This window comes from Medicago truncatula, chromosome 3 (assembly GCF_003473485.1).
Source record: "Medicago truncatula cultivar Jemalong A17 chromosome 3, MtrunA17r5.0-ANR, whole genome shotgun sequence".
In the NCBI taxonomy this organism is placed as follows: domain Eukaryota; kingdom Viridiplantae; phylum Streptophyta; class Magnoliopsida; order Fabales; family Fabaceae; genus Medicago; species Medicago truncatula.
Genome location: NC_053044.1, coordinates 14,986,870 through 15,000,512, shown reverse-complemented (window position 1 = coordinate 15,000,512; position 13,643 = coordinate 14,986,870). Strand labels below are relative to the sequence as shown.

At 37.2% G+C, this 13,643-nt stretch overlaps 1 protein-coding gene and 1 non-coding gene across 2 annotated transcripts; one reads left to right on the top strand and one right to left on the bottom strand.

Annotated features, from left to right (window-relative positions):
• The first annotated feature begins 4,951 nt into the window (after nucleotides 1-4,951).
• LOC120579509 (uncharacterized) lies at nucleotides 4,952-9,970 on the top strand. Its single transcript, XM_039831915.1, has 5 exons — nucleotides 4,952-6,392; nucleotides 6,468-7,894; nucleotides 7,985-8,861; nucleotides 8,973-9,476; nucleotides 9,789-9,970. The coding sequence occupies exons 1-5, from the start codon at nucleotides 4,952-4,954 to the stop codon at nucleotides 9,968-9,970; spliced, it is 4,431 nt and encodes a 1,476-aa protein (XP_039687849.1).
• On the bottom strand, nucleotides 5,318-5,424 carry LOC112417780 (small nucleolar RNA R71). Its single transcript, XR_003008273.2, has one exon. It is a non-coding gene; the product is annotated as a small nucleolar RNA R71 (small nucleolar RNA).
• Nucleotides 9,971-13,643: the final 3,673 nt, after the last annotated feature.

The following is a 13,643-nucleotide window of genomic DNA, read 5'->3' as shown; positions in this document are numbered from 1 at the left end:
GCCAACTTTGAAGGCTGCAAGAAGGTGAAAGAGGCTAAAGCTTTGATGCTAGTTCATCAGTATGAACTATTCAGAATGAAGGATGATGAGAGTATTGAAGAAATGTACTCAAGATTTCAAACTCTGGTTTCTGGATTGCAAATACTGAAGAAAAGCTATGTTGCTTCTGATCATGTTAGTAAGATTTTGAGAAGCTTGCCTTCAAGATGGAGACCCAAAGTAACTGCTATTGAGGAAGCTAAGGATCTAAATACTTTAAGTGTTGAAGATCTTGTTAGCTCACTCAAAGTGCATGAAATGAGTTTAAATGAGCATGAATCCTCTAAGAAGAGTAAATCCATTGCTTTACCATCTAAAGGAAAGACTTCAAAATCTTCCAAAGCCTACAAAGCCAGTGAATCTGAAGAAGAATCACCTGATGGAGATTCTGATGAAGATCAATCTGTAAAGATGGCTATGTTGTTCAACAAGCTTGAGTATCTGGCAAGGAAGCAAAAGAAATTTTTGAGCAAGAGAGGTGGCTACAAGAACTCAAAGAAAGAAGATCAGAAGGGGTGCTTCAACTATAAGAAACCTGGTCATTTCATTACTGATTGCCCTGATCTTCAGAAGGAGAAGTCTAAAAGCAAATCCAAGATATCAAGCTTCAGCTCCAGTAAATTCAGAAAGCAAATAAAAAAGAGCTTGATGGCAACCTGGGAAGATTTGGACAGTGAATCTGGTTCTGATAAAGAAGAAGCAGATGATGATGCAAAATCAGCCATGGGGTTAGTGGCAACAGTATCATCAGAAGCAGTATCAGAAGCTGAATCAGATTCAGAAGATGAAAATGAGGTATATTCCAAAATTCCTAGACAAGAACTTGTTGATTCTCTAAAAGAACTTTTATCTCTATTTGAACACAGAACCAATGAGTTGACAGATTTAAAAGAAAAATATGTTGATTTAATGAAACAACAAAAGACAACTCTATTGGAACTGAAAGCTTCTGAAGAAGAACTAAAAGGGTTTAACCTCATATCAACAACATATGAAGATAGACACAAAATTCTTTGTCAGAAGCTACAAGAAAAATGTGATAAAGGTTCAGGCAATAAACATGAGATTGCCTTGGATGATTTCATTATGGCTGGAATAGACAGAAGCAAAGTTGCTTCTATGATCTACAACACATACAAAAACAATGGCAAAGGGATTGGATATTCTGAGGAGAAATCCAAAGAATACAGTCTCAAGAGCTACTGTGATTGTATCAAGGATGGATTGAAATCCACCTTTGTGCCTGAAGGTACAAATACTGTACCTGCTGTTCAGTCAGAACCTGAAGCTTCTGGTTCAAAGGCTAAGATCACATCAAAGCCAGAAAACCTCAAGACTAAGGTTATGACAAAATCTGATCCTAAGACTCAAAAGATTAAAATTCTGAAAAGATCAGAACCTGTTCCTCAGAATCTGATTAAACTGGAATCTAAAATCCCAAAGCCAAAGGATCAAAAGAACAAAGCAGTTATTGCTTCTGAGAAAACAATACCTAAACGTGTTCAACCTAAAGTATTGAATGATTAGAAGCCATTCAGCATTCACCCCAAGGTATAAGGGAGGAAAAGTAAAACCTCCAGAACTAACCCAAAAGGACCCATGAAGATATGAGTACCTAAATCTGAATTGGTTAAAACTGCAGGTGTGCCTAAGGGCAAGAGAGAAACAAAGGTCATGGTACGTAGACAGCGGATGTTCAAGGCACATGACTGGAGAGAAAGTTTTGTTCCTTACCCTTACAATGAAAGATGGAGGAGAAGTGAAGTTTGGTGGCAACCAAACTGGAAAAATCATTGGTACAGGTACTATTGGTAATTCCTCCATCTCAATTAATAATGTGTGGCTTGTAGATGGTCTGAAGCATAACCTATTGAGCATTAGTCAATTTTGTGACAATGGGTATGATGTAATGTTCAGTAAGACCAACTGCACACTAGTCAACAAATATGACAAATCCATTACATTCAAGGGAAAGAGAGTCGAGAATGTCTATAAAATAAATTTCTCTGATCTGGCTGATCAGAAGGTAGTTTACCTCCTGTCAATGAATGATAAAAAATGGGTATGGCATAGAAGGTTGGGACATGCTAATTGGAGATTAATTTCTAAAATTAGCAAGTTACAACTTGTCAAAGGATTGCCTAACATTGATTATCATTCAGATGCACTGTGTGGTGCATGTCAGAAAGGAAAGATTGTGAAAAGTTCTTTCAAATCTAAATACATTGTATCAACCTCCAGACCCTTAGAATTACTCCATATTGATCTTTTTGGACCAGTTAACACTGCATCTTTATATGGAAGTAAATATGGATTAGTCATTGTTGATGATTACAGCAGATGGACTTGGGTAAAATTCATTAAAAGTAAAGATTATGCTTCTGAAGTGTTTAGCAGCTTCTGCACTCAAATACAATCTGAAAAAGAATTGAAAATTTTGAAAGTCAGAAGTGATCATGGTGGAGAATTTTAAAATGAGCCATTTGAATCTTTTTGTGAAAAACATGGGATTCTCCATGAATTTTCTTCTCCTAGAACTCCACAACAAAATGGGGTTGTAGAGAGAAAGAACAGAACCTTACAAGAAATGGCCAGAACCATGATTCATGAAAACAATTTAGCTAAACATTTCTGGGCAGAAGCAGTTAATACTTCATGTTATATTCAAAATAGGATCTATATCAGACCTATGTTGGAGAAAACTGCATATGAACTCTTTAAAGGAAGAAGACCCAATATCTCTTACTTTCATCAGTTTGGATGTACTTGTTACAATCTAAACACTAAAGACTATCTGAAGAAATTTGATGCCAAGGCTCAAAGAGGAATCTTTTTAGGTTACTCTGAAAGGTCAAAGGCGTACAGAGTGTATAATTCAGAAACACTTTGTGTTGAAGAATCTATGCACGTTAAATTTGATGATAGAGAGCCTGGAAGTAAAATCCCAGAGCAAAGTGAAAGTAATGCAGGTACAACTGATTCTGAAGATGAATCAGAATCTGATCAACCTTCTGATTCTGAAAAGCATTCAGAAGCTGAACCTTGTCCAGAAGCTGAAACTAACCTAGAAGCTGAGTCTATTTCAGAAGCAGAACCTAGTCCAGTAGTACAGAATGAAAATGCTCCTAAGAATATTCAAGATAACACTCAGCAGGTTATTCAACCTAAATTCAAGCACAAATCTTCACATCCTGAGGAGCTAATCATTGGAAGCAAAGATAGTCCTAGAACAACAAGATCACATTTCAGACAAGAAGAGTCTCTAATAGGATTGCTTTCAATAATTGAGCCTAAAACTGTTGAAGAAGCTCTCTCAGATGATGGTTGGATATTAGCCATGCAAGAAGAGCTAAATCAGTTTCAGAGGAATGATGTGTGGGATCTGGTACCCAAACCTTTTCAGAAGAACATTATTGGAACAAAATGGGTATTCAGAAACAAGCTGAATGAACAAGGAGAGGTAACCAGAAACAAAGCCAGACTTGTTGCTCAAGGTTATAGTGATGAGTCATTTATATGTTATTTTAATATGCTTTTTAGTTTAGATTTTATATAATTTTATATTAGTATTATTTCCTTTTTAGGATAGTTTACTTTAAAATGCAATTTATTATATTTCAGGAAAGAATATTTGATGGAGAGAGTCTTGGAGCAAAAGAAAGGGATTTGGAACAGATTGGACACAAAAACATGAAGATTGGGAAGCAAAATATATCTCCCACAAGTCAGAAGCTTGGCACGGCCCGTGCTAGCCTTGGCACGGCCGTGCCACCCTCCAGATGCCTTTTGCTGCTTTTGCTTTGACTCCAAGCTATTCTATTTTGGCGCACAATCTACCGAGGAATATTCTAGGAATATACTTGCTTAGATTTTAAGTCAATTGTGTACTATAAATAGAGTAGCTAGCCATCACTAATATTCATCTTTACTTGGAATACAATAAGTGACATTTGCTTTTCTAAATAAAGTTCTTTTCCTTTATTTCTTTGTCTTTTACTTTCATGCTTTCTCTCTTCTCCCCCATGTCTACGATGAACATGAGTGAGTAGACTTCTTCTTGTCTTGGGATTGTTGGATAAGTCTAAATGACATAATCCTAATCAAACCAAGCCCTAAGCCCTAATCTTATGTAACCCTAATTTCTTATCTGAATTCACCGTCTTAACATGGATTAACCATTATCAAACTGTGGAAACGAAAGTGGAGGGTTTGATAATTGTTCGTCCATTATTCCAAATATCAATTCATAAAACGAAAGTGGAGCTTTGATATTCGAACAAGTGAATTCAGACAAGGATTGCAAAGTCAGCGAAATAGGCTTTGCAATCTTTGAGACATATAGTTTCGATCTTCAAGGGAACTAATAACAATCAAGTCAGCGAAATAGGCTTGGTTGTTAGAGGAACCAAAATCCAATAGTAATCAAGTCAGCGAAATAGGCTTGGTTGCTAGAGGAACATAAGAGAAACTGTCTTGAGAAATTAGGTCTAACATAACATTATAAGCTTATGGCTTCGGTTTGAGAAGGACTTGTTATTTAGATAGAACCAACGATCCCAAGGCTCTTTTATTATATTGCTTTTAACCGTTTAAAAACCCCCAACTTACAACCTCTTCTCTCTTCTAATCATCTCTAAAGGTTAACTAAATTAAACTACTCCCTATCGGAACGATACTCTTTATTACTACTTCGGTAAGACCGTGCACTTGCGGTTTTATCTCATCAAGTTTTTGGCGCCGCTGCCGGGGAGTAAACTAATTTAATTAACTCTTTCTTAGTGATTAGAACTCCCTTCTCTTTTCTCTTCCTCTTCTCTTCTATTTTTCTCTCTTTTTTTTTTTTTTTTTACCACTAACTTCTCCCTTCTTTCTTCCTACACCTGATTTGGGAGACCTAAAGATAATAGATAACATGGCTGAGGAACGCACTCTTAAGGAGTATTCGATCCCTTCTTCGGATGAGCCATGCACTATTATAGTCTATCCAACAGTTCAAGGTAGCAACTTCAAAATAAAACCTGCACTACTAATTCTAGTACAACAAAACCAGTTCTCTGGATCACCTTCCGAGGACCCAAACTCTCATATCTCAACCTTTTGGAGACTTAGTGTAACTTGCAAAGACGACCAAGAAACCGTCAGGCTACATCTCTTCCCTTTTTCTCTAAAAGATAAAGCCAGCAATTGGTTTAACTCTTTGAAGCCTGGTTCCATTACCTCATGGGACCAACTGAGGCGAGAGTTCCTTTGCCGTTTCTTTCCCCCATCCAAAACTGCCCAACTTAGGGGAAAGCTTTACCAATTTACTCAAATGAACGGGGAATCTCTTTTCGATGTGTGGGAACGTTTTAAGGAAATACTTAGACGTTGTCCCCATCACGGTCTAGAAAACTGGTTAATCATCCATACCTTTTATAATGGTCTAACATCTAGCACTAAATTGACCATTGATGCAGCTGCAGGTGGTGCCCTAATGAACAAGGATTTCACAACAGCTTATGCGTTGATTGAGAACATGGCTCTAAACCTCTTTCAATGGACAGAAGAAAAAGAAACCGTCGATCCTTCACCCTCTGAAAAAGAGGCAGGTATGAACGAAACCTCTTCCATTGACTATTTATCTACCAAGGTGAATGCATTATCTCAAAGACTTGATCGTATGAGCGCACCTACCTTCTCACCTCCTTGTAAAACATGTGGCCTATCTAGTCATTCCAACACCGATTGCAACCTAAGTAGTGTTGAGCAGTTAAATTTTGTTCAGAATAGCCAAAGAGTTATTCAAAAATCTCACATTGAACTTTTAATGGAAAACTATTTTTTTAAACAATCCGAACAGCTCCAAGAGCTCAAGGACCAAACTAGACTTTTGAACAACTCTCTCGCTACTCTCACAACAAAGATAGACTCCATCTATTCTCACAACAAAATTTCTGAAACTCAACTCTCCCAGGTAGTTCGTAAGGCTGGCCACCCCAATAAAATGAATGCTGTTACACTTAGGAGTGGTAAGCCACTCGAAGACCCCATAAGGAGAACCGAGACCGATCACAGTGAGAAAGAGACCCGCGAGCCACCATCTAGGGAAACCAGGGCAGAAAGAGAGGAACCACGAGTTGAGGGAAACACAACGCCTCCCTTTAAGCCAAAAATCCCCTTCCCACAAAGGTTTGCCAAATCAAAGCTAGATGAGCAATTCAAAAAATTCATGGAGATGATGAACAAGATATATATTGATGTGCCATTTACCGAGGTCCTAACCCAAATGCCCACATATGCTAAATTTTTGAAAGAAATCCTCTCAAAAAAAAGAAAGATCGAGGAGAGTGAAACGGTTAACCTTACGGAAGAATGTAGTGCCATCATCCAAAATAAATTGCCACCAAAGCTTAAAGATCCAGGTAGTTTTTCCATACCTTGTGTCATAGGGTCGGAAGTTGTGAAAAAAGCTATGTGTGATCTAGGAGCCAGTGTCAGCCTAATGCCCTTATCACTTTATGAGAGGTTGGGAATAGGGGAACTTAAATCAACAAGGATGACCCTTCAACTAGCAGACCGTTCTGTTAAGTATCCAGCTGGAATCATAGAAGATGTCCCCGTTAAGGTAGGAGAGGTATACATCCCCGCCGATTTTGTTGTAATGGAAATGGAGGAAGACAATCAAGTACCAATTCTTTTGGGAAGACCTTTCCTTGCCACCGCAGGTGCTATCATTGATGTAAAAAAGGGCAAGCTTGCCTTCAATGTAGGTAAGGAAACTGTTGAATTTGAACTGGCTAAACTAATGAAAGGTCCCTCCATTAAGGACTCTTGTTGCATGATAGACATAATCGACCATTGCGTGAAAGAATGTTCTTTAGCATCAACTACACATGATGGTTTGGAAGTATGCTTGGTTAACAATGCAGGTACGAAACTGGAAGGAGAGGCAAAAGCTTATGAAGAACTGTTAGATAGAACTCCTCCAATGAAAGATCTAAGTGTGGAGGGGTTAGTAAAAGAAGAACCAACACTTCAACCCAAGGAGGCACCAAAAGTAGAACTCAAAACTCTCCCATCAAATCTAAGGTATGAATTCTTGGGCCCTAACTCCACTTATCCTGTTATTGTAAATGCAAGTCTCGATGAAGTAGAAACTGAAAAATTGCTATATGTCCTCAAGAAATATCCTAAAGCCATAGGTTACACCATTGATGACATTAAAGGAATAAATCCTTCATTATGCATGCATAGGATACTTCTTGAAGACGACTATAAACCTTCCATTGAGCACCAAAGGAGACTAAATCCCAATATGAAAGAAGTTGTGAAAAAGGAAGTCTTAAAACTCCTAGATGCAGGTGTGATCTATCCAATTTCTGACTCCAAATGGGTTAGCCCCGTGCAAGTTGTACCAAAGAAGGGTGGTCTCACAGTCATTAAAAATGATAAAAATGAATCCATTGCCACTAGAACCGTCACCGGTTGGAGAATGTGTATTGATTATAGGAAGCTTAACAAAGCAACCCGTAAAGATCACTTCCCTCTCCCTTTTATAGACCAAATGTTAGAAAGGTTAGCTAAGCATTCTCATTTTTGTTACCTAGATGGCTATTCTGGATTTTTCCAAATACCCATTCACCCTAATGACCAAGAAAAGACAACATTTACATGTCCCTTCGGGACCTTCGCCTATAGAAGAATGCCTTTTGGTCTCTGTAATGCCCCTGCTACTTTTCAAAGATGCATGATGTCTATCTTTTCTGACTTCGTTGAAAAAATAATGGAAGTCTTTATGGATGATTTTTCTGTGCATGGTTCTAATTTTGATGATTGTTTGACTAACCTTGAAAAAGTTTTGGAAAGATGTGAACAGGTGAACCTAGTCTTAAATTGGGAGAAATGTCACTTCATGGTAAGAGAAGGAATTGTCCTAGGACACTTGGTTTCCGACAGAGGTATAGAGGTAGACAGAGCAAAAATCGAAATTATTGAAAAAATGCTACCTCCCACCTCCGTCAAAGAAATTAGAAGTTTCCTAGGACATGCAGGGTTCTACCGTCGTTTCATCAAAGATTTTTCATCAATCACTAAGCCGCTAACCAACCTGCTCCTCAAGGATGCAGACTTTACCTTTGATGATTCTTGTTTGCAGGCATTTTGCAGGTTAAAGGAAGCACTGATCACCGCCCCAATCATACAATCACCAGATTGGAACTTGCCTTTTGAAATAATGTGTGATGCAAGCGACTATGCGGTTGGGGCGGTATTAGGTCAAAGAAAGGACAAAAAGATGCATGCCATATACTATGCTAGTAAGACCCTAGATGGGGCACAGGTAAACTATGCCACGACAGAAAAAGAATTGCTAGCAGTTGTCTACGCCATTGACAAATTTCGGCAATACTTGGTAGGATCAAAAATCATTGTTTATACAGATCACTCGGCCATAAAATATTTGCTAAACAAAAAAGATGCCAAACCGAGATTGATCCGATGGATTTTGCTCCTCCAAGAATTCGACCTTGAAATAAAAGATAAAAAGGGCGTAGAAAATGTTGTCGCTGACCACTTATCCCGACTTCGGGAGGCCAATAAGGATGAGTTACCCCTGGATGACTCATTCCCAGATGACCAACTATTCTTATTGGCACAAACTGACGCACCTTGGTATGCAGACTTTGTTAACTTTCTTGCAGCAGGAGTACTACCACCCGAGTTAAACTACCAACAAAAGAAGAAATTCTTCAATGATCTCAAGCACTATTATTGGGACGAGCCCTACCTCTTCCGAAGAGGCTCAGATGGGATTTTCAGGCGCTGCATTCCTGAAAGCGAGGTAAGTAGTATTCTAACTCATTGTCACTCCTCTTCTTATGGTGGCCACGCCAGTACACAAAAGACTTCTTTCAAAATTCTTCATTCTGGTTTCTGGTGGCCATCACTTTTTAAAGATGTGCACCTCTTTATCTCTAAATGTGACAAATGTCAACGCACCGGTAGCATCACAAAGAGAAATGAAATGCCTTTGAATAACATCCTTGAAGTAGAAATTTTTGATGTTTGGGGTGTTGACTTTATGGGACCTTTCCCCTCCTCTTTTGGGAATCAGTACATACTAGTAGCCGTTGACTATGTGTCCAAATGGGTTGAGGCCATTGCATCCCCCACTAATGACGCACAGGTAGTTATAAAAATGTTTAAGAAGGTCATCTTCCCTAGATTCGGAGTGCCACGAGTTGTGATAAGCGATGGCGGTTCTCACTTCATTTCAAGACATTTTGAAAAACTTTTGCAAAAACTTGGAGTGAGGCACAAAATCGCGACACCCTATCACCCCCAAACTAGTGGACAAGTGGAGGTCTCAAACAGACAAATTAAAGCTATCCTTGAAAAAACTGTTTCCACCTCTAGAACAGATTGGTCAAATAAGCTTGACGATGCCCTTTGGGCCTATCGTACGGCTTATAAAACCCCCATTGGGATGACCCCTTTTAAACTTGTCTATGGGAAATCCTGTCACCTTCCTGTTGAGCTCGAGCATAAAGCCTATTGGGCTATTAGAAACCTCAACTTAGATCCCAATTTAGCCGGTGACAAAAGAAAACTTCAATTAAATGAGCTAGAAGAACTTAGGATGGATGCTTATGAAAATGCCCGCATTTACAAAGAGAGAACTAAGACCTGGCATGACAAGAAAATCATCAAAAGGCATTTCAAAAGTGGTGATCTTGTGCTGCTCTTTAACTCTAGGCTAAAACTCTTTCCAGGAAAACTGCGATCACGCTGGTCCGGCCCTTTCAAAGTTCGCACAGTCTACCCTTATGGGGCAATTGAAATCTTTTCTGAAGAAACAGGATCCTTCACCGTTAATGGCCAACGGCTTAAAATCTATAATACCGGGGAAGAACATGAAGTAGTGGCTGATTTCACCCTTAGTGACCCACCTTAAGGATTTTCATCCTCACCTTCGTCAAGCTAGTGACGTTAAAAGAGCGCTTCGTGGGAGGCAACCCACCAATTTAATTGCTTTCTTTGTTTCCTGTTATTTCTCTTTATTTTGTAGGTAAATGTCCGAGATCGATTAAGAAACGCAAGAAAATCAAAGCTCCAAGAACCAGAAAGGTGGCACGGCCCGTGCTTGATTTGGCACGGCCGTGCCAAGAACCACAACCAAATCTTCCAAAATTTGGCAGAATGCTGGCACGACCCGTGCTAAACATGGCACGGCCGTGCCAACCTGAAGGCCACCAGAATTCAAAACTAAGGCAAATTGTGAGCTTTCCGCACCCTTTCTCATTTTTCCATTCTTTCTTACGTTTCTATCATTTGAATCCTTGAGGACAATGCTTCTCCTAAGTGTGGGGGGAGCCTAATAAAGCGTCTTTAGTCGTAGTGTTTCCAAACTCCCTTGAACTTTATTCTTTTGTTCTGTTTTATTGTAAAAGGCATAGTTAAGTAGCTAATTTTTATTGAAAAAATCAAGACACAAAAATTTTCATTGTCTCCTCTTATTTTATTGATTCTTGTACATGAAAGCAAACTCTTGTGTTTTAAGTCTTCTTGATATAACCACATCTTGTTTTAAAGTGAATAAAATTCTCCAATGAGAAAAACACAAAGTTGCTTCCCTTGAGTAAATGTATGAATAGGTATTTTAAGGAAACACATTCTAATCTTAGTGGTGCATTAACCTTTAAAAATTCTCAAAGCGCCAGTAGTATAAGTGAGTATAAGGGAGATCATAAAAAGCCAAAAAGCCAAATAATTCCAAGGTCTCATCACTGAATCTAGATTGGGGAAGGAGGTAGGCCCTCCGACTTCCTACGTGAAGGTGATTGTTATCTTGAGAAAAACTTTAAAAAGCATTGTTGAAACTAGATTGGGGAAGGAGGTAGGCCCTCCGACTTCCTACGTGAAGGCAATGTCTTAAGGAATATCATTGAATCTAGATTGGGGAAGGGGGTAGGCCCTCCGACCTCCTACGTGAAAATGTTGTTCCTTAAATAAAGAACTTAAAATGTGCATATGGCAAAAGAACAAAGATTCTCAAAAACTCCCATCTCTCTTATATGAATTGTAGAAGGAATTTTTCTTGGTTAGAAAAGGGTTGGACTTCACACACACACTCACTTGAAACTTGATTGTTGGGTAGAATAAAGATTTCAAGAAATACTTGAGTTTGTGATTAGTGTACATTTTGGGATCTAAGCCTTTGAGGAGACATGTGCTTTAATTAATTGTCATTTGATTTAAACTATTGATGCTACTATGTTTATGCCTTTTGCTTGAGGACAAGCAAAGATTCAAGTATGGGGGAGTTTGATGAGTCATTTATATGTTATTTTAATATGCTTTTTAGTTTAGATTTTATATAAATTTATATTAGTATTATTTCCTTTTTAGGATAGTTTACTTTAAAATGCAATTTATTATATTTCAGGAAGGAATATTTGATGGAAAGAGTCTTGGAGCAAAAGAAAGGGATTTGGAGCAGATTGGACACAAAAACATGAAGATTGGGAAGCAAAATATATCTCCCACAAGTCAGAAGCTTGGCACGGCCCGTGCTAGCCTTGGCACGGCCGTGCCACCCTCCAGATGTCTTTTGCTGCTTTTGCTTTGACTCCAAGCTATTCTATTTTGGCGCACAATCTACCGAGGAATATTCTAGGAATATACTTGCTTAGATTCTAAGTCAATTGTGTACTATAAATAGAGTAGCTAGCCATCACTAATAATCATCTTTACTTGGAATACAATAAGTGACATTTGCTTTTCTAAATAAAGTTCTTTTCCTTTATTTCTTTGTCTTTTACTTTCATGCTTTCTCTCTTCTCCCCCATGTCTACGATGAACATGAGTGAGTAGACTTCTTCCTGTCTTGGGATTGTTGGATAAGTCTAAATGACATAATCCTAATCAAACCAAGCCCTAAGCCTTAATCTTATGTAACCCTAATTTCTTATCTGAATTCACCGTCTTAACATGGATTAACCATTATCAAACTGTGGAAACGAAAGTGGAGGGTTTGATAATTGTTCGTCCATTATTCCAAATATCAATTCATAAAACGAAAGTGGAGCTTTGATATTCGAACAAGTGAATTCAGACAAGGATTGCAAAGTCAGCGAAATAGGCTTTGCAATCTTTGAGACATATAGTTTCGATCTTCAAGGGAACTAATAACAACCAAGTCAGCGAAATAGGCTTGGTTGTTAGAGGAACCAAAATCCAATAGTAATCAAGTCAGCGAAATAGGCTTGGTTGCTAGAGGAACATAAGAGAAACTGTTTTGAGAAATTAGGTCTAACATAACATTATAAGCTTATGGTTTCGGTTTGAGAAGGACTTGTTATTTAGATGAAACCAACGATCCCAAGGCTCTTTTATTATATTATTTTTAACCGTTTAAAACCCCCAATTTACAACCTCTTCTCTCTTCTAATCATCTCTAAAGGTTAACTAAATTAAACTACTCCCTGTCGGAACGATACTCTTTATTACTACTTCGGTAAGACCGTGCACTTGCGGTTTTATCTCATCAGTTGTGCATTTGGATGTTGATATTGCAGATTTGGGAGTTGAGACTGATTATTTGTTGGACGACGTAGTTCCTCCGACGGTTGACCTTGTAAACTTGATTCTAATATATAATTTGGGTGATGTACCAAGATAAAATGATCACACATAAGTTGTTGAGATCGAAATTTCGCCCCACATTCAGAACATGTCCACATAGTTATCCAATTGTAACAAAATTTGGGACTATGTTAAAGAAGATAATGACTAGTGAATTAGGGTATAGCATAAAATTAGTACGATGAGTAACAACTTATATAGACATGCAAATAAGACTCTATTTACATTGAGTTGTTTTAAGTTTGATATTCTTATAAAAAAAAAAATCAAATAAAGTGCTGAAAATATGTTTGATATTTAAAAAATATGGTTTCAATTTATTTTCTTGAAAGATGATACAGTTCTGAAAAATATTATTAACTCTAGTGGTTAAAATAAATTTGATGTTTTTAAATTTTCTTCAAAATTATTTGCAAAGAATTCACTAAAATCTAAAAATAAATTTGATGTTTTTAAATTTCCTTCAAAATTATTTGCAAAAAATTCACTAAAATCTAAAAATAAATTTTTTATCACAATTTTATATTTGTTAAAATTATAAACAAAAGAAAAAACATTGGTGCATAACTAAATTTGTAACTATACATCAACGAAATATGATGTTTGTGCGTAAGTTTTCTCTTTTATCATTACCCTTCATTTAAAATATTTTATTTAAAATATTAATTTTCTTAACTTTTGTAAAAGAAAAGTAAAACTCCTTTACTTAATTTCATTAATAATATAAAGTAGAAATAATCCGTTTTATATTTGAAATATACCCTCTTTAGAATTATTTTCTAAAAATATCCCAAAACTGAGAGAAAAACATCAAATTTAGAGGTGATAATATATTTTATATTTTACTAAGATCTTATTCCAAAAAAAAATTAAAAAAAAAAACTGAAACAATAACATCTCACCAATTCGGTTTATACAAATTTAAAATATCAAAGTATTTAAAACATGGTGGCGCAACTAAATATATATTTGTTCAAAAAGAA